The sequence below is a fragment of the Larimichthys crocea genome, chromosome I (assembly GCF_000972845.2).
Source record: "Larimichthys crocea isolate SSNF chromosome I, L_crocea_2.0, whole genome shotgun sequence".
Taxonomy (NCBI): Eukaryota; Metazoa; Chordata; class Actinopteri; family Sciaenidae; genus Larimichthys; species Larimichthys crocea.
In genome coordinates, this window is record NC_040011.1 from 24,300,886 (window position 1) to 24,322,213 (window position 21,328).

The 21,328-nt window shown below is 38.1% G+C and overlaps 2 protein-coding genes and 1 long non-coding RNA gene across 5 annotated transcripts; 2 read left to right on the forward strand and 1 right to left on the reverse strand.

The window, feature by feature from the left end:
- The first annotated feature begins 3,913 nt into the window (after window positions 1-3,913).
- LOC109138837 (uncharacterized) lies at window positions 3,914-7,769 on the forward strand. 2 transcript variants are annotated; one of them, XM_027285982.1, is made up of 6 exons: window positions 3,914-3,956; window positions 4,117-4,440; window positions 4,691-5,041; window positions 5,211-5,342; window positions 5,442-5,488; window positions 5,567-7,768. In XM_027285982.1, the coding sequence occupies exons 1-6, from the start codon at window positions 3,914-3,916 to the stop codon at window positions 5,699-5,701; spliced, it is 1,032 nt and encodes a 343-aa protein (XP_027141783.1). In that variant the 3' UTR covers window positions 5,702-7,768. The 2 variants fall into 2 exon arrangements, with proteins under 2 accessions (XP_027141783.1, XP_027141787.1); XM_027285986.1 differs by lacking the exon at window positions 5,211-5,342 and having other exon boundaries at window positions 5,567-7,769.
- Window positions 7,770-11,829: 4,060 nt separating this feature from the next.
- On the forward strand, window positions 11,830-13,324 carry LOC104940184 (uncharacterized). Of its 2 annotated transcripts, XR_003463444.1 has the most exons (4): window positions 11,830-12,084; window positions 12,201-12,518; window positions 12,605-12,663; window positions 12,948-13,324. It is a non-coding gene; the product is annotated as an uncharacterized LOC104940184 (long non-coding RNA). The 2 variants fall into 2 exon arrangements; XR_003463443.1 differs by having other exon boundaries at window positions 11,830-12,518.
- Window positions 13,325-16,093: 2,769 nt separating this feature from the next.
- Window positions 16,094-18,515, reverse strand: LOC104939851 (uncharacterized). Its single transcript, XM_027285977.1, has 6 exons — window positions 18,437-18,515; window positions 17,947-18,270; window positions 17,346-17,696; window positions 17,103-17,237; window positions 16,445-16,500; window positions 16,094-16,341 (listed from the first exon to the last, which is right to left on the reverse strand). Exons 1-6 carry the CDS (start codon window positions 18,477-18,479, stop codon window positions 16,219-16,221), a joined length of 1,032 nt encoding a protein of 343 aa, XP_027141778.1. The 5' UTR covers window positions 18,480-18,515; the 3' UTR covers window positions 16,094-16,218.
- Window positions 18,516-21,328: the final 2,813 nt, after the last annotated feature.

Sequence of the window (21,328 nt, forward strand, 5' to 3'; positions counted from 1 at the left end):
CCTAACCGTCTCCTCTAAGTAATGACTCCTATACTCTCCTCTATCTCATCTCCTATCCTACACTCTACGCGCCTCTCATCTACATATCCTATCTCTCCAATCACTCTCCTTCCTCCTCTCATCTCCTCTCGGGCCGCCTGGTGGTTCCTGGTTCGCCCCTGGCTGGGGCCTTTCTGTGTGGAATTTGCCATGTTCTTCCTGTCAGCTCATGGGTTTCTTCTGGGTCCTCCCCCACGTCCCACGACATGCACCTCAGGCATATTGGTGCTCTTCGGGGTCCCCCCACGGGGCACCCGGTCGCCCGTGGCCACCACCTGAGTCGCCCACCGGCCTGTTCTAAAAATAGCTGAATGCGCCACTTACCAGTGGCTGCACTAATTTATTTTGATGTGCTATTCTTGTTTAAACACACTTATATGTAAACTGGAATGACAATATATATAAAAAAAACTTGTTTAAAAAATGTTTAAAATAAAAATGTTAATTAATAAATGAACTATGACCTAGTTATAGTTCAAAGGTCAGTATGATGCGCATGACATAGCGTGTGCCAGACGCTACGACGAAACAAGCGGGCGCAGCAAAAATGAGGAGATGACTGACCCATAACAAGATGGCAGAAAAAAAGAAAAAAACATAATTTTCACGACGAATGGGAGGTAGAGTTTTTTTTTACCACTGTGATAGGAGCATTTGTTTGTCTTATTTGCGGGGCGACTGTGGCGACGGCAAAGCGGCACTCACTGATGCACACTGCAAGACTCACTCAGAGTTGCGCTGTCAAGTTACACACCAAGTACAACATACTGGTAAACAGCGTGCAATGCCAGGCTTCCCACTAACGTGACAGAGAAACGGATACCAGATTTGGTGTCCAGTTCATGATTTGGTAAATGTGTTTGTAAAATGTAACAATTGTTTATGTAAATGTTAACAAGGTAAAAAATTGCAGATGCAGATGTTAGTGTGGAGTTCAAAATATAATCAGATTTATTTAAAAATCTGAAAGTTTTATTTTGTATTTTCATGATTTATTATTGTACAAATGTGGTGCAAAGTAATTCATGGTTTGTTAAAAAATGTTATTGGCTAGTGAAAAGGGGACATTGTGATTTCCTAGGACTGTTGTAGAAGTGATCTTAAAATGTTTTTGACATTTTTTTTTCAATTTGAAAAACACTTGCACTAAGACAAATATAGAAATAAAGTGTTGCATATTGATATTTATCTGTTTCCTACTTGTTAAATCATTGTTGATATCATTGTAAGAATCATTAACATGATCCGTGTCTTCGCAGAGATTAATAGCATTAATTAATTAATAATATGCACATACGAATATAGACATAGGACAAAAACAAAGAGCTTGAAAGGTAAACATAAACATAAAAACCATGTACATATAAATATCATGTATACAAATATGTGTGTTAGGCAGCAGGTGGTGTGGTGGTTCCTGGTTCGAACCCTGGCTGGGGCCTTTCTGTGTGGAATTTGCATGTTCTTCCTGTGTCTGCATGGGTTTTCTCTGGGTACTCCTCCCACAGTCCAACGACATGCACTCAATAGGCTAATTGGTGGCTCTAAATTGTTCGTAGGTGTGAATGTGAGTGGGAATGGTTGTTTGTCTCTATGTGCCCTGGACTGGCAACTTGTGGGTGTACCCCACCTCTGTCCCAGTGTCAGCTGGGATAGGCTCCAGTGAGGCCTATCCAGTGACCCTAGTGAGGAGAAGCGGTTACATATACTGATGTACAGTATGTATATATAATATAATATAATAATATATTTAAATACTTCAATTAAACTGTTCCATCTTCCTCACACCACTTTTTAAAGGCGTTCTGCATGTTGGCTGTGAGAATAAGTAAACCCAGAGGCACTTACTGACATGTTCTGCGGTGGGCCTTTTCTCAGCCATTTGACCAACCATCAAAGTGGTTTGCTCACAGCAGACCTTCAACAGGATATGTAACTAGGTTAACTTTGCAAGGAGGAAAAGATACAAGATGTTTCAGCAGGCTATTTCAAGCTGAACTTGATTTTTGTGTTTCTTGCTGGTTAAGGTGTTCATTCAAAGAACAAAAAATGTCTACAAATGGTCATCAACCCTTTTTATTAATAATCAGACAAACTTCACAGTTCAGAGTCCTGCTCTTGCCAAAACAACCAGGGTGGGACTATGGATTGATGAGCTCCTCCCGCTCTGACATCAACATCCAATCAAGGGGACCAAACGACATAAAAGTGTGACAACCTATCATGATGTTTAACTAGGCCTACTCTTTTAAATTTCTCAGTCATTAATAATAATGGTGAGAAATATACTGTCATGTTCAGGAAGCTGCACTTGACTGCTGTTTAGTCAAGTGCAGCTTCCTGAGGCTACAACAGAGAGTGAGAAAAGGTAGAAAGACCGCCTTGTCTTCATACTTCAGTTTGAAGCCTGACCACAATAATGTTGAAGTTTCCATGCATCGTTTGTTTGACAGTGGTGAGTGTGAGTGTGTGTTTATCTCTGTGTGTTTGTGTGTGAAGGCACAAAGCAGGACACAAATGAAAGTATTTACCGAATGACATTTTACAGTTGTTACTTTTTCTGTCCCATCTTTCTATTTGTTTCAGAGAATCACTGATTTAACTGTATGTCAAACACTTGACTATTGTCAGAGCAACATGTTTTGGCTCATGGTCAACTATATATATTTTTCGATGCCACAGTTTGTGGCACTGGACTGCATTAAATGGTCAGATGTTCATATTACTGTTTTGCAAGGGTGTCCACTGTAGAGAGCTTCCTTTTTTTTAACAAAAGCAAACACTGTATATTGTACACTGCTGAGTCTGAGATGCCGTGCTGTCTCTGGACGAGGTATTGGGTTCAAATCTTTATTTGTGGTTTTCTCTCAGGTTCACATGGATTCCTTCCTTCACATTAAAACATGGAGGTCATCTATCCACAATTTACTTCCATAGGTCGCAGATTTAGCAGAGCGTTTCAGACATCCCTCTTCCCAGTAACACATTCCAGCTCTTCCTAGGAGATCCAGAGGCATTCCCAGGACAGATTACATTACATTACATTACATTGCATTTAGCAGACGCTTTTATCCAAAGCGACTTGGAGAGGAGAACATAAGCTGACAAAGGTGTAAAGGAGCACAGAGTAGTTGTTAGGTTTGTTAGTTTTAGATGGTCTATATCATTCTTAAAGTAAGTTCTGGCTCTGCCCCGGGGTCTCCTGTTAGTCGGACGTGCACTGAACATCTCCAAAGAAAGGCGCCCATGAGGGATCCTAATGTAATATAATAATCCTTTTCAGAGCAGCAACTCTACTCTGAGCTCTTCTGTCGTGGTTTCTTGTTTAGTATTTCCTGGTTTATTTTGTAATACTCCCCTCTCCTTGTGTCTGTTACTTTACTTCTTTACTTAAGCCATTGTTCTGCATCAATTTTTCCTTTGTAGTCTGAATTTGGGCCTTGTGTTTCTGGTTAACCTGCTTGAACCCAGTTAACAGTTAGAGAATGCCTAATATAGAAGACTACATTTTACTAACATTAAATCCAGAAGTCAAAAAACACAGAGGCCATTTGAAGTATATTACAAAGGTGCAAATATTTAACATGGATGACAGATTTCAAGAATGAAAAGCACTCTGTGTTGAGAATAAATGTTGAAAAGTCCCATAAATTCAGAAAAACATGAATTTTTATGAATCAAATGATGACAGATGACAGTGAGGGGTACTATGTTTCACTTACCACGACAAAAGCAGTGCGGCAGGAAGTACATTTTAATGATATATTCAGTGCTAACCAATCAGATTCATTTAAAGGTCTGACCTATCAGAATCATGTCACCGCCTTCACTCACAATATAACCAACAAGTCTCCAAACAAGAGACAGTGTCAAGATGATCATCTTCTGGGTTACACTGCTTCTCCTTCATCAGGGATGTAAGTTCTATCAAATAATGACAAAATATTTTCTAATTTTTTTGTATCTGCATGAAATCCAGATGTGTGGTGGTTCATGTGAACACTGCATGTTCTTTACATAGTTACTACACTAACTATTGTTAACCTTTTAATGTATTGAATGTTTCATTTCATTTAGATACACTGGTTCCAGTGACCACAGTTCAACTTGGTGAACATGTGACCTTCACATGTGTTTTGCCAAAAAAGTGGAACAATGAAAATATTCACTGGTACAAGCAGAGTGCTGGGGGAAATCTGAAATTAATTGTATCACTTATTACAAATACAAACCATGTGTATGGACCAGAGTTTCCTACCTCAAGATTTGAAGTAAAAGTTAATAAGAATATTAGCAGTCTGACCATTTTGTGGACAATTCAAGAAGATGAAGGAATGTATCACTGTGCATTCATGGACTGGAATGTGAATGCTTGGAGTGCAACCTATTTGTCATTAAAAGGTAATTATGTGATCTGTTTTTTGTGCTTTGGAATTACTTCAGCCACTTAAAGCTACACTATTTAATGTTTCTTATCAATTTTAACTATATTGACTTAACTTGGTGTCACCAAAGATATTTTAGAGGATTTCCAAATTAATTCTAAAACTCAAAATATCTCATTGAAGAGTTCTGTGTACATTAACTACATCAGAGCATTATGTCAAATCACTATATGTTATACTACATTTAAACTTCTTAAAACATGCAGGAAACTCTCAGAGGACATCAAACTATGATGTTGTTCAGTGGTCGACAGTGTCTGATCCAGTCCGTCCAGGAGACTCAGTGACTCTGCAGTGTTCAGTCTTTTCTGACTCTGAGAACAAGACGTGTTCAGAAGATCACAGTGTGTTCTGGTTCAGAGCCGGATCAGATAAATCTCATCCAGACATCATCTACGCTGATGGAAACAGACATGATCAATGTGACAAGAGTCAGAAACGCTGTGTTTATCACTTCTCTAAGAACGTCAGCTCCTCTGATGAAGGGACTTACTACTGTGCTGTAGCCACATGTGGGGAGATATTATTTGGAAATGGATCAAAACTGGACTTTCAAGGTAACTCTTGAGTAATTCTTGGTCTACAGTCAGCCCAGTAAAACCCAATATAATCAACTATAAATTATTTCAATTTTACATTTTAAATTATTTAACCAGGAGGTGACAGTAAACATCATTTACTTTTAACATTGTTTTCATTGTTTTTTCCTTTTTGTTCATGTTTCAGGAACTAGTATGTGCTCACAGACAGACCATGCAGTTATTTTTCTGCTCTGTGCTGTCTTGGCTATATGTCTGATTGTTATAGTCTTCCTCATTCATGCCATCATCAAGAAAAACAAGTGTGATTGTTACAATGGTAACTGAAGTCACTCATAGCTTCTAAACATTGATATCAAATTAAAACTTCTGCATCATCATTTATTATTGTCTGTACATTTTCTGTTTCATCATCCAGCTCCTGTTGCTGTGCAAAAACACAGTGGTGGTCAGAAAAGTCATCAGGTAAGGACAATAGATGTAGGATTAACCTTATTAGGTTGTGTGTGTTGTTTTTTGACTTTGTCGTCTATATTTTCTCAGAGTGACGAGGACCTGTGGGTTTATTCTGCTGTCGTCTTCACCGTGATGAAAACTGACAGAGGTGCAATAAAGGATGCAAAAGCAGCAGAAAGAGAGAGGATCTATACTGCTTTCAAGACGTTTGGGTTGGATTAGTGAGTTAACAGTCTCTTTATCATGATTTGGGCCTGTATGATCAAGTTTATGTTAGTCTGTTTAGAGCTAAAGAGTGTTGTACAGTAAGTGTTTATTTGGTAATGAGGTACATATTACACATCACTTCAATGTTTTATTTTTTGAAACATTTGAAATGCACAACTTCCATATACCTGCTTATTCTGTACGATTTTCAGAGGCTGCCGAGGTCACACCTTGCATCAAAAAAGCAGTGTTGGGTATAGTTACTTTGGAAAGTAGTTCATTAGGTTACAACGTTACCATCAATTAAAAGTAATCTGTTACGTTACAGCGTTACCTATGAATATAAGTAACGCGTTAGAGTACTCATGTGTTACCAAAAATTAAAAGCCATTTGCAGCGCCTCGCACATGCTGCAACTTAACTGACACAGACACACAGCCTCCTTTAAATGCACCCAGAAGTCCTGACAATGAATCAGTCATCCAACCAAATTAACTCTGCAGGATAACAATAACAGGCAAGACACTCAGCAATATGCCACATAGCGTTTTATTAATTAATTATTTTTGGTCAGAACATAGGTAACTCCTGAATTTTTTTTTACGTGAATGCAGTAAACACAATCTGAGGTAAACAGGTAGCAGATTCAGATTCATTTAGAAATTGCAGTCAACGATCTGACAGAAATTTGAACAGCTGCATCTATGTCAAACAAAAATGATAACAGGCCGTATAACACAAACAATAAAATCGCTCACTGGCACACAGGCAAATGACAAACAGCCTAATAGCCGAACTATGAAAATACTATTTAAGTGTCACAGGCCTACATTCACTTTACCATTGTCCACTTACATTTACTCTTCAAAGTGATTAAAACATAGCAGAAGATTTTCCAAACGTCCGCCGCAGAGTGTGAATTTTACTGTTGTGTTGTTCTTGTCCTTTTTGCTGGCGAATTGAAAATAATGTGCATACACACACACACACACACACACACACACACACACACACACAGAGGTAACGTAGGTCAGCAGGGCACAGACGCATCATCACAGAGCTGCACTGCTGACACATCCGCAGGTAGCACAGTACTTCTTATCTGGAGAAATTCTTAAAGCAACGGATTACTTTTTTAAAAAATAACAAAGTTACTGATTACTTAAACCAGGAAACTAGCGCGTTACGTTACATGTTACACGAAAAAAGTAATTAGAGTACTCTAAACACGTTACAAAGTAACGCGTTACCCACAGCACTGCAAATAAGGCACCTTATGGACAGATCCGCACTGGACTGTGAGTGAAAATCCACACAGGTACAAGAAAAACATACCAACTGTTAGTGATGCAAAGATTTTAGTCATAATCTTTCCCTTAATCCAGCTACACTGCTGTCACAGTGATACTCTTCTAGTCTTGTGTCTCTTGCATGCAAATGTACACGCTTAAAAGATACATTGCAGAGGTGCCGAGGTGGCTTTGGCGTTAAGATGCCTATCATAAAGCACAATACCCCATAATTTCTCCAAAAATCTGTCATTGTGAACTGGGTTATTCGTAATTTTGCAACCTGAATAAAGAAACTTGCTGTTAACATGGGCATACTGAAATCAAGTTATGAGTGGGAGTGGGAGTAATTGTAAATATGAAGTTTTACTGTTTGTACCGCAACGTTTACAGAATTAAATCATGAGAGAAAAAACACCAAAAAGTATGTTGGGGTGCACCAATACAATCATTGGATCAGTGTGGGCATGGATATATGAGGCGGATATGATTCCAGTACTCAGGACTAGCTAACACCCCTATATCAAAACCAATATCAGGGATTTCTTTCTGGTTGTTATTCTGCTATTCTGCTTGTTCTTTGACCACAGACACTGTCTGGGATCATGATATGTAACTCTATGAAACTATCACAGCAAATAAAAAAATAAAAAATAAAATAAAAAACAGCTGTTGGTTCTTCTGTAGATTTTCTATCACTCGCCAGAATCAGTGAAATCAAGCCAATATTTTAATATGACAACAAATATTTTGTTTGTTTATAGAGATGACTATGATATATAAATGTATAAATAAACACACTGTTCTTTCTAGTGCCAAACTGCTGGTGTGTATTCTATGTTGAAAACATAATAATATATATAATATAATGTGTTTAACTACTGGAATGAAACTCTTCTGTCTTTCTGGTCTCAGCACTTTTTAAAGGTGTTCTGCATGTTGCCCGTGAGAACTAGCAAAGCCACATGCACTTACTGACATGTACTGTGGTGGGCCGTTTCTCAGACCTTTGACCAACCATCAAAGTGATTTACTCACGGCAGATCTGACTATGAGCTTCAACAGGATGTAGTCAGAGTGACATTGAGAGGAAAAGATACAAGAGATTTCAGAGGGCTATTTTAAGCTGAACACATAATGTGTTTTCTCTTGCTGGTTAAGGTGTTCATTCATAGAACAAGAAATCTCTCCAAATGGCCATCAACCCTTTTTGTTAATAATCAGACAAACTTCACAGTTCAGAGTCCTGCTCTTGACAGGGGCGGTACTGTGGATTGATTAGCCCCTCCCCCCACTAATATCAACGCCCAATCAAAAAGACCAAACTGCGGAAAAGTGTGATAAAAATGGTCATTACATGTCATGACTTGTTCAGTCATTAATAAGAATGAAAAAAAGAATACATGTCATCGTTGTCATGTTATTTTACTTGTCTTTGTAAAAACAGTCAAGTGCAGCTTCCTGAGGCTACAACAGAGAGTGAGAAAAAGTAGAAAGACCGCCTTGTCTTCACACTTCAGTTTGAAGCCTGACCACAACAGTGCTGAAGTTTCCATGCATCATTTGTTTGTCAGTGGTGACTGTAAGTGTGTGTTTACCTGTCTATCTGTCTGTGTGTCAAAGTACAAAGCAGGACACAAATGAAAGTATTTACTGCATGACATTTTACAGTTGTTACTTTCTCTGTGTCCCACCTTTCTGTATTATATTTATGGACAGGGGTCTCGACACAGCATTGTTTTAACAGTATGTCAAACCTCAAGCAGCACTTTTAGTGTTAAGAACAACTTCATTGTGAGAGCCACATGTTTTGGCTTGTGGTCAAGAATATGATGACCCTGATTAAGGCCACAAACAACAACACGTGACAAATCTGCTGTTTTGTCTCTTTCAGTTGTTTCAATCTATTCTCCGTCTCTTTACACCTTGTACGTATGTGAACAAGACACTCCCACCATATTTGGTGAGAACTTTGATTAGAAAAATAAAAACACTGTACACTGTTAACTATGAGATATGATGCTCCCTCATGACAAGGTCTTGGGTTCAAATCTTTATCTGGTGGTTTTCTATCAGGTTCACTGGGATTCCCCATTTCAAATCAAAACTTAAACTTATCCGTCCATCTATTTCCTTCTGCTCTTATCCGTGGTTGGGTCCTGGTGGCATGCAGGCGCGCAGATAGGTTTGAGAAACTGGGGGGGACGAAGCTGCCCCCAATGCCCCCCCCCCTCAGGCTGCCAGCCTGACACCCACTCTCACACTATAGTGCTCCTAAGTGCTGTCCAAAAAATCCCCACCATAGAACACAAAACAAATTATTAACTGTCATCACACACAGAAACCCCCTCATAAAAATGCTAAACTCGTTTTAAAAAATGCTGAGAAACTGGGTGGGCTACGTGCGTTTAGTCAGTCCTTGTTAAACAGTAGGCCTATGCTCGTGCGTGGCGAGGAAAGTCAGATTAACATTAAAACGGCATTACGTTATTAATGTCCAACGAGGTATTTACATGTAGGCTACAGGCTACGCGGAGACAGAAGGCGAAAGTTTGTCTCTTGCCTCGTACGATTTTACTTTCACGAGAGGACATTGCTTCGAGACTCTCAGAAATGCAATGTGGTGTGATGAAGTATATATTTAAAAAGTACAATTTACTTACAGAAGTGACTTTTTGAAAAAATGACGCAATAGTCTTTTGCTTTTTTGTTGTCCTTCTCATCATGCCATGCCGTGCTGAACGTGCAGCTAGCTGTCCAAGTGATCAGTTGGTAACCGTGGCAACCAAAGTCGACGACGACTCCACACTCTTTGCTGCATAGTCCAAACGAGTCACTTGCTTGATGCGTAGGCGTTGTTACACACAACGCATGCACATCAGCACACACCTCAGTAAACCAAATATTATGTTAATTCATATTTTGGTTTCCTCGTGATGCTTGAATCAGAAGATTTGAAGAAGACAAAGTTTAAAAAAAAAACAAAAAAAAAACAAAACGTTAAGCTACATAAAAGTGGGTGGGACGGATCTACGGTCATTCAAAAGTGGGCGTGTCATGACACACCTGACACACCCACTATCTGCGCCCCTGGTGGCATGTTCCTATCCCCAGTAACACATTCCAGCTTTTCTGAGGTTTTCCAGGTTAGACATGCTGCAAAAGGGCCAGGAAGCACCCTTATCACATATTTGAACCACCTCAGCTCAGCGTCTCGTAGCCAGGCCTTAATCCATGGGGCTCGGTGGGCACAGCCAACAACATGCCACCAAGGAGAGGCATAGGGGTCTGGTGCTTTGCCTGTCAGGTGGCAAGTAAAGGGTGGGACCTAGGTGTGCTGATTCCTGGCATAGAGAATTAGTGTCACCTCACTTGCAGGGAGGAATTGGAGCTGGTGGTGGAGGAGTTGGGGGAATTACCAACTAGATATACTGAGTTCACTTGTACACATAGCACTGCATCCAGAACCAGAATCCTGCAAAGGTTTTAGACTGAACTTTCTGGACCTCTGGCTGAGCAACGCTGTGTTGAAGGTCTCCCCAGAAAGACCTCCAACAAAAGAGAGGGTTGCTTCAGAGTAGTTTTGGTTCATTGCTGCTGTTCTCAACAGTAAAGGGTTGATCATACATTAGTATAGATGTGGACAGCTGTGGACTTGCATGCAGTCTGTGCAAGTGTATGCACTTTAATACGACACATACAGTGTGCTGACACTTTGTGGGATTTGGCTTAACCACATGAAAAGGATTTTTTTTTAATGGTATGCTCCACCTCTTTTGCTTTCCACTCAGATTGATTACCTGGATACATTCAAAGCCTGATCAAATTGTATCAATACTAACTGGATGAAACCAGTTAGCTTCTGAGGCCCAAATCTTGATCTTTAAGTAAGTCGCTTTAGATAAAAGCGACATCTAAATGTCTAAATGTAAATGTAATGTAAATGACTCCAAATAAATACTATTGTTATTCTGCATCTGCTTAAGAACTGCCATTGGTACCCACTCTGAAATGATCTAGACATTAAAAAAACATTAAATGTAAATCATATCTTCTGTTTTTGAGTCAACGTGAGCAGGTTAGAGACAAGATTTAGCATTGCCAAAGCACTCAACATAAAGTATAGTGTAACGTGTCATCTTTGTTTATTTGATCTTTACCACAATCATTTCCTAACATGAAACAAATCTTTTTGGTATGAGCATTTGTATGTTGTCTCTTCTTACTCCCCTAAATCAACGTAATTTCTCCAAATATGTGAACTTCACAGGGTAAAAGAACATTTTATTTATGGTGATATAAGTGTCGGTCCCCAACAACTGAGAATCAGATGAAATGTCAAATCAAGATCAAATAAAATCATCTCATCATACCCCCAGAGTCAGTTTTAGAAACCCACCATGAAACATGAAACCAAAGCTTGCTGTTCGTGTTGTTTCATGTGTTTAGGTTGGAAAGATGGTTCGCATTATTTCCCCTGTGGTAGTACAGGAAATCGCCAACATAACAAGAGGCCAATCAGATTGCACTAAAATTGTTCACTCCCACATCAAATCATTACATCAAGACGTATCATCTTCTGACGCAGTCTAAATTTCAGTGATCTCAAGTGGAATAACATGAAAATGCTGATTATATTGTATTTCATGCTGATGCTCAGTGTGGGGCGTAAGTATATAAATTCAGATTTATTCCAGATACACATTTAAAGGATTGTCATCTGCTTACAGGAATTTAGAAGAATGTAACATGTTTTTTTCAGGATGCGCAGATGATCAGATCTTTGAGACAACGACTGTCGGTGTTGGAGAATATGTGACACTAAAATGTCCCTGCAAGTCTTTTCAAGAGAATATGTGACACTAAAATGTCCCTGCAAGTCTTTTCAAAGCGTGTATTGGATCCGGCTCATTCCTGGAAACCTTCCTGAAGTCTTAGGGCGAGCTTTTAGTTCTGAGGGTGTCGATTCTCGCATTACAACCACAGAAGAATCAAGAACATTTGTTCTGCGTATTAAAAACACAAAGCTAAGTGATACTGGAGTTTACTTCTGCATGCAAATGCAAAAAATCTTGACATTTCTGAAAACAGCAGACCTGAGAGTTGAAGGTATATCAGCAAAAAGTTACTTACATACCTCTTGCCTTACTTGATCATATAAAGTTCCCTTTTCACGTAATTCAGAGGATTGTTTTAATTTTATGATTTTAATTTCCCCGGACCAGAACCTGATACAACTGCAGTCCCTCCATCTGATCCAGTCCGTCCTGGAGGGTCTGTGACTGTGACGCAGAGTTCAGTCCTCTGTGACTCTGAGAACACAACAGGTCCAGCAGAACAGACTGTGTGCTGTTTCAGAGCTGAATCAGATGAATGTCATCTGAACTTTACTAACATTCCAGGAGACAATGTTGAAGAATATGAAAAGACCAACGTGATTCTCTCTCTGTTATGTGCTGCTTTGGCTATAAGTCTCATTGTTATAGCCTTTCTCATATATTCAATCATGAAACTCAAGAGGAAATCTTGTGGTTCTTGTAACGGTAAGCAAAGTCACTCATACAGCAATCTTTCAAACAGTATTGCCAAAACATTCATGTTAATGCTGTGTTTTTATTTTATAATACAGCTGCTGTTTCTCTGCAAACACATGCTGCGACAGCCAGTGCCGATCACCAAAGTCAACAGGTAAGGTATACAAAGAAAAGTTGGAGGTTGTCAGCATGTTTTTTCATGCTATTAACCTTTTCATATGTACATAGTTTTTATGTTTATGTCTACGTTAACCTGTCAAGTTCTTTGTTTCTGTTTTTACACTGTACTTACGTTTATATCTGTATGTACTACGAGAGAAAAGTGTAACCAGATTCAAATTCCTTGTGTGTGTATACATACCTGGCCAATTAAAGTGATTGTGATTCTCATGTTTTTTTCTCTGCCATCTCGTGACATGTTTCCACATATTCTCTCAGACAGAAGAGGATTTATTGATTTATTCTGCACCAACCTTCACCAGCAGGAAAACTATTAAAGCAGAGACAAGGGATACAAAAACAGATGAGGAAGAGGCCATCTACACTAATGTCAGAGTTGAATTAACAGACTAAACAATGGATGTAATGTCTGCATACTGTGTAGGAAATGTACTGCCTAAAAATTATATACATATATATTATACTTCATTTGTTGTTAAATGTATATGACTTTATTTATGAAGAAACAAATCCTCATGACATAATAATATTATATTATAATAGTTCAGCTTTTAGCATTACACCTTTGCTGTAGAGGTCCCATATCAATGAATGTTTGTTTCATTGTGGGTCAATATTAAAGTTGTTAACTCTGAGAAAATGTTCCTGTGTTTCTTTTATATCATTCATTTTCAAGTCCTTTAACTTCCTCCATGACTCACATCTACATATGCGTAAATGACAGGCAAAGGTATTGTTCAAATAGGTTTTGTGGTTGTATGTATGAATAAATACATATTATGATACCAAACCAATAATAAAATTAATGGCAACATTAAATCCTTACTGTGCATTTCTAATTGAATGTCTTGTTTAATGAAAGAGTGCAACATACCAGAAACAACTATACAGCTAGAAGTAATAACTCAGTAGACTCGAATACTGATATATGTTATATGATATATGAATGTTACTAACTACCCATAGTGATGTGTTAAACACACAGATTGTATTGCAAACACATATAAAATATAAAAATAACAGAAAGTAAAATGCAGCCAGAAGTGAGGTAGTCACGCAATTTAGGATGGTAAAGTAGAAAATTCAAATGGGTAAAGTAGAGTTTTTTGTTTCTGTATTGCCATGAATCCATTTCAACATGCATATTGTCACCATACATTTAGTTTAGACGAAGAGCCTTATACATGAGTATGATCATGGTCAAAAATCTGAAGTGTGAATTCCAATCACTGTAACGTGCTGTGACGTTAGTATCAGTATAATTCAAAATTTAACAAATTTGAACTTTTGAAACAGTGCAACCTCTGTGTGAAATGAAGCCCACACAATGCCAAAAACTGCAGTTCCTCAAAAGGCCACTTGAGGTGGGACATATTTCTTACTAGAAGGTAATCATGTCAACCACTTTGATGAAGTCTTACAAATGCTCCAGACACTGATCTAAAGCTGCACTGTGTTAATGTTAAAAGAAATTAAGCTTTTAAGTGCTGCATGCCTGTTTTGTTGTTGAAGATAAGACTGCCTCATTCCATAGACGGACACACAACAGATAGGTACATTACGTACAAGTATCTACAAAGTCAGATAACAATGTCCAAACACTAAAAGTAAATATATATATCATGTTTGTATACTAACTAACTAATGGAGTAGTTGCAGCACTTTTTTGAGGGCATATAGACAAGCCAGAGAAGACAGCTTCTTCATAATTGAGGTAGCATCATGTCATGACAAGCATATATTAGCACTACCTACAACTGGACATGAGAAAGCTACCCCTTTAAGAATTTTCATAGCACTTATTGTTGCACTAACGCTTTCTTATCGTACTGTACCTTGATTGTTTCCTTCTCTGTAAGTGACTTTGGATAAATGTAAATGTAAATGTTTTGATAAATCCACCATTGTGCAGGCTTCAATAAAATGCCAAAACTAACCATTGATGATATCAAATTAAAAGTACTGCATCATTGTTTATTGTTGTCTATACATTTTCTATTTCATCATCCAGCTCCTGTTGCTTTGCAAAAACACAGTGGTGGTCAGAAAAGTCATCAGGTAAGGACAATAGATGTAGGATTAACCTTAAAGAACAGTTGTGTCGTGTTGTTTTTTGATTGTCATCTATATTTTCTCAGAGAGACGAGGACCTGTGTGTTTATTCTGCTGTCGTCTTCACCGTGATGAAAACTGACAGAGGCGCAATAAAGGATGCAAAAGCAGCAGAGAGAGAGAGGATCTATGCTGCTGTCAAGACGTTTGGGTTGATCAGTTGATACTGTATGATCGAGTTGTGTATAATATAATAGAAATACTAGAATATAATATAAGATAATATAATAAAAATATAATATAATGTGTTTAACTACTGGAATTAAACTCTTCTGTCTTTCTGGTCTCACAGCACTGGTTAAAGGCGTTCTGCATGTTGCCCGTGAGCACTTACTGACATGTACTGTGGTGGGCCTTTTCTTAGACCTTCGACCAACATCAAAGAGGTTTACTCACGGCAGATCTGACTATGAGCTTCAACAGGATGCAGTCAGAGTGACATTGGGAGGAAAAGACACAAGAGTTTTCAGCGGGCTATTTTAAGCTAAACGCAAAATGTATTTAGTTTTTCTTGCTGGTTAAGGTGTTCATTCAAACAAAATATGTTTCCAGATGGCCGTCAAAACATTTTGTTAATAATCAGGCAAACGTCACAGTTCAAAGTCCTGCTCTTAACCCCTCTGCATCAACAACCAATCAAAAGGACCAAACCGCTGAAAAAACTGCGATAAAAATGATCATGACTCATGGTTAAATTGTTAAAAAATAATACATGTCATCGTTGTCATGTTATTCCACTTGCCTTTGTAAAAACAGCAGAACAGCATTTAAGTGCAGCTTCCTGAGGCTACTATAAAGAGTGAAAAAAGTAGAAAGACCGCCTTGTCTTCACACTTCAGTTTGAAGCCTGCCCACAACAGTGCTGAAGTTTCCATGCATCGTTTGTTGCATCAGAAGTGACTGTGTGTGTGTTTTTTGATTGACATAACAAAGCATTTGAACCTTTAAGAACATAACTACTGCTGTTATATATCTGTAGATTTAACACAAAATATTACTTTCTGAATGATTTTGTTAAAGACAAGAACAAGAGTGACACACTTTAAACTTAAATGACTTTGCATTACTCATAATAAGTCATTTTTAGAATGAACTCGAGGTTAAAATTTGTATCAACTTCATGCAAGTTTAACGTGTTCCATGCAATTACTTCTTTGTTATCTGACTCCAGATGTGAAAGAAAGGAAGAACTGGTTTTTAGATTTGTACACGTCTTCATTGGCTTAGATTTGGTTACATTTTCATTTTAAAAAAAGATAATTGTGACAATAAAAACAAAATTGTTACAGAACAGTACACTTGTATGTAACTTTTATTGGTAATTTTAAAAATGTTAGTATTGGCCCCCAGGCATCTTCACATTGTCAAAACTGGCCCGGTCAATCTGGTCAGTACTCACAGATTTTCACAGACACATTCACATTTGGCATTTAACTTGAGAATACACACTTTCTTCAGTCTCTCTCTTCTTCCGTCCTCTTGTAGCTTTTCTTCCAGATAAATGCAGCGCAGCATAGTTCAGATCATCTCCACCTTCAGCCTGTGCACCAAATAAAAGAATCATTATACAGGATAGTCATGTTGATATAGGGTTGGGAATTATATTACTGAAACATCAAATGTAATTTTGCATTGTTACTTACATTGACTGGTGGAGTCGAGTTGTTGTGTCGTGATTGTAAAGAGACGCTTTCTATTCCTAACAATGAGTGAAAACAGGAAAATGATTTACTTAAACTTTTTAACAAGGATCATCAACTGATTCAACCAGTTTTCATTTAAAAACGTTAATAAAATTTAAATTCAAAACTTTGTTTTCTCAATTCTTGTTATATATTTTATATACTCTAATGGCAAACCTAAATGAGACACAAATGGAACAAACTGGAATACAGACACATCAATTGTGCTACAAATGTTGCTGATAATAAAAAAATAAAAAAATAGGGGTGGTCGGTAGCGTAGTGGGTTAAGTGGCCGCCCTATCTGTAGAGGCCACAGTCCTCACTGCAGCCGGCCCTGGTTGAATCCCGCATCGGACGGCCCTTTACTGCGTGTCATTCCCCCTCTCTCTGCTTCCTGTCTATCTTCAGCTGTACTATCATTAAAAGCCAAAAAAATAATCTTTAAAAAAATAAATAATGTGCAAAATGAGAATTCTAGTGTTTTCTATTATTTATTCCCAGAACATGAAGTTAAGGTTTGTCCTGCGTGATGTTACACTTCATACAGTATGTGATTTTTTCAAATAAAACTACTATAGTAAAGTATTCCTTTTTTAATTCAGTCAACAACACTTACCTGTAAAGGGTTCACATCCTGGTCTTGGAGTTCGGTAACAGATGAAACAGATGAAAACAATATTTCCAATCAGAGAAATGACCAAGCAGATGATTGCTATCACCAGCGGAGTAAATTTATAACTTGTTTTTGGCTCTAAACAAAAGAAGAAAAAAAAACTTATTAATGAGGATGTTATTAACATGCTATGAATATCACCGCCTTCTCCACTATAGCACTGTAAACTGTTAATAACAGAGTTACCTTCAGTCTCCAGTTTTGATCCATTTCCAAATAATATCTCCCCACATGTGGCCACAGCACAGTAGTAAGTCCCATCATCAGAGGAGCTGACGTCCTTAGAGAAGTGATAAACACAGCGTTTCTGACTCTGGTCACATTGATCATGTCTGTTTCCATCAGCGTAGATGATGTCTGGATGAGATTTATCTGATCTGGCTCTGAACCAAAACACACTGTGATCTTCTGAACACGTCTTGTTCTCAGAGTCAGAGAGGACTGAACACTGCAGAGTCACTGAGTCTCCTGGACGGACTGGATGAGACACTGTCGACCACTGAACAACAGCATAGTTTGATGTCCTCAGAGAGTTTCCTGCATGTTTTAAGAAGTTTAAATGTAGTATAACATATAGTGATTTGACATAATGCTCTGATGTAGTTAATATACACAGAACTCTTCAATGAGATATTTTGAGTTTTAGAATTAATTTGGAAATCCTCTAAAATATCTTTGGTGACACCAAGTTAAGTCAATATAGTTAAAATTGATAAGAAACATTAAATAGTGTAGCTTTAAGTGGCTGAAGTGATTCCAAAGCACAAAAAACAGATCATATAATTACCTTTTAATGACAAATAGGTTGCACTCCAAGCATTCACATTCCAGTGCATGAATGCACAGTGATACATTCCTTCATCTTCTTGAATTGTCCACAAAATGGTCAGACTGCTAATATTCTTATTAACTTTTAATTCAAATCTTGAGGCAGAAAACGCTGGTCCATACGCAGGTTTTGTACTTTTCCACATTGACACAATTGATTTCAGATTTTCCCCAGCACTCTGCTTGTACCAATGAAGATTTTGACTGTACAACACATCAGGCAAAACACATGTGAAGGTCACAGGTTCACCGAGTTGAACTGTGGTCACTGGAACCAGTGTATCTAAATGAAATGAAACATTCAATACATTAAAAGTTAAGAATAGTTAGTGTAGCAACAATGTGTAATGTAAAGAACATGCAGTGTTCACATGAACCACCACACATCTGGATTTCATGTAGATACAGAAAAATGGGAAAATATTTTGTCATTATTTGATAGAACTTACATCCCTGATGAAGGAGAAGCAGTGTAACCCAGAAGACGATCATCTTGACAATGTTTCTTGTTTGGAGACTTGTGTCATTTGACTCTGTGAGTGAAGGCGGTGACATGATTCTGATAGGTCAGACTGTCAAATGCATCTGATTGGTTATCACAGAATATAACATTAAAGTGTATTTCCTGTCACACTGCTTTCGTCACAGTTTATGTGAAACCTTTGTGTTGAGGACTTTAGGTGAGGAGTGAGTTAGTCCATATAAGAGTGATAGTAGATTCTAATCATATTTTCAAACTATTGTTTGTATATATTAGGACAGTGGCTTTACGTATCTAAAGTTTAAGTGTATTTTTAGCATGGAATAGCCTGGGCTAAACAAAACAAGACATTGCAACCTCCTTTTTCGATGTAGGACCCAGAGTAAGATGGCTTTCCAAAACATGACTAAGATAAGACTCTATAAGGTTGTCAAATCTTCATGCTGGCTTTTACTGGAAGGGTTGAAAAATGCTGAGACTTAGACTTTCTTTTATATATTATAAACAGTTCACTAGCCTAATTACGATCCTTTTTTTCCCATTTCAATCTCAAATATAATTAAAGCTGCAAGCATCACCAAGTCCTGAAGCCCTACATGAGCCAATTTGATAACACTGCAGCGATCCAGATAGGCGTGACACCTTGACATGTAAAGCGTGACATTTCCAACCACCAGCAGGTGGCGCTATAGGTGAGTGTGAGTATGAGCATATGTACGGGTTCAGGCCGTGTCCAGTGTCCACCCTATGATGTTTGGTCAGGATAGGACAATGAATCCACAAGCGATTTTGTGTTTTGTGGCGAGTCCTCGAACTTTGAGGGGTCATCACGGCCACAGCGTTCAGACTTTGGAAAAGTTGTATTCAAATTTTAATCCCCCATGGCTTAAGAGTAACCTGGGCAAATTTGAAGCCGTTAGCATTTAATCTGTAGGATGAGTTTGATTATATGCGAGGTGTGGAAATGGGCAAAAATAGCTCCAAAACGCAACTTCCACCCAAAACGGCCGACTTCCTGTGCATTTGGCACCATGGCGTTTGGGTATGACACACGCGAGTACTGAATTTTGTTGTCCTACACCAAAGTCACCCCATTTATTTGCCGTTTTTGAAAATTTGTAGGGGGCGCTATAGAGCCATTTTGCAACGCCAAGGCATGCGACTGCCAAATCATCTATGATTGATGATAAATGTCCTAAAAATCTGGGGTTTCGCAAACGTTACAGGCACGGAATTCGTCGCAGAAGAGGGGAAAGAAGTAAAATAATAATAATAATAATAATAATAATAATAATAATAGTGCGGAAAAATTCCTTCAGTTCCAATAGGTCCTCACACTGCTGTCGGTGCTCAGGCCCTAATAATTAACTAACAACACCAGTGTTAGATACAAATACAGAACACATATTACATACCATCACCATGATATATGGAGTCCCCCAGGGTTAAATTCTTGGGCCACTATCATTTAGTCCATGCATGCTCACTCTCGGTCAAATCATACAGAAAAATAACTATTAGTCTATCAAAGCAAGTAAAAATCCTGATGCAATTTAATATCCTGTAATTAAATCAATGCAAGAGAGAAATTATTGTATTCCGCAACACAGAGGAAAAAAATTAAAGTCAGCTTGATTACTGAACTGTAAAGACTCAGATCCTAGCTTCAGCAGCTACAGCAAGACTATCAAGTCTATCAAGACTTGTAAGTAAGGATTGGAGGTCTCATTTGCTTAATTTTCAGCAGGATAGACTATTGTAAAGATCTTTCAAAAAAGGCCAAACTGACACAAACAAAGCTAGCTATGTTGACAGTCACTGTACTTTAATTGACCAAAAGCTCATAAACTACTAGTACTAAATACTGAGGTAGTTTTAGCTTCAACCACCAAACACACTGACTGTTTCCCATTGCCAAAAAATGGACCACATATGAATGATGTCACCTATAGGTTTCCGAAGCACCATTTTGAAGCTCAAAATATGTGGCACTGCCATGTTGGCTTTCCTGACTCTTTTTGACAGAGCCATTGCTAAACCGCGTGAGTCTCAACAGGGCAGGTTGCACCAGACAGGAAATCCGACACAGATTTAACATAATACACGTCCGCCCCCTTTCACAATAAAACAAAATACACAGTATATGTAGCCTATCACAACTTTACATCAACATTAGGTCATAGCCGGTGGCACCAGGTGAGCAGTCAATCAATCAAAGGTCTCAACATGGATGACGAGAGACTAATTTTTAAGGTGGAACAACACACAATAATTAATGACACAACAGATCTTTTATAATCTCTTCCACGTCGAAGAAGCAAAGTAAGCTGTTTGTTGTTGTTTCCTTTATACAAAGTTTATCGCGTGATCTTGCGGTCTCGCATACGTTCAGGATTATCGTGTGATCTGAAGTGAATACGGCTGGCTCGCAAGGCAGTGGGGGTGGGGATTGACGCTCGGTGGAAATCCCCAGTTATTAATAAAGCTGCCTTGCCCAGATGAGGCCCAAGACCTCCTCCTTTGTTTAGTGTGTTTGGACAGAAATTGTCAACTCCTGCTTATGCAATAGTGCACACATTTTTAAATGTTAGAGGATATCTGGCTTACTACGTTTTTTAGTCAGGGCTCTAGTATTTAATAAGTAGTGTTTATTGGAAAAATAAGTATAAAAGTATAGAATGATATCAACAATCAATCTTAAATCACATTCAAACTACAGTATATGGTCATATTTGACAATGTGAAGATGCCTGGGGGTGAATACTAACATTTTAAAAATGAAAAAAATACCACTAGAAGTTACATACATACATGCACTGTTCTGTAACAATCATTGTAACAATTATCTTTTTTTTTTCTT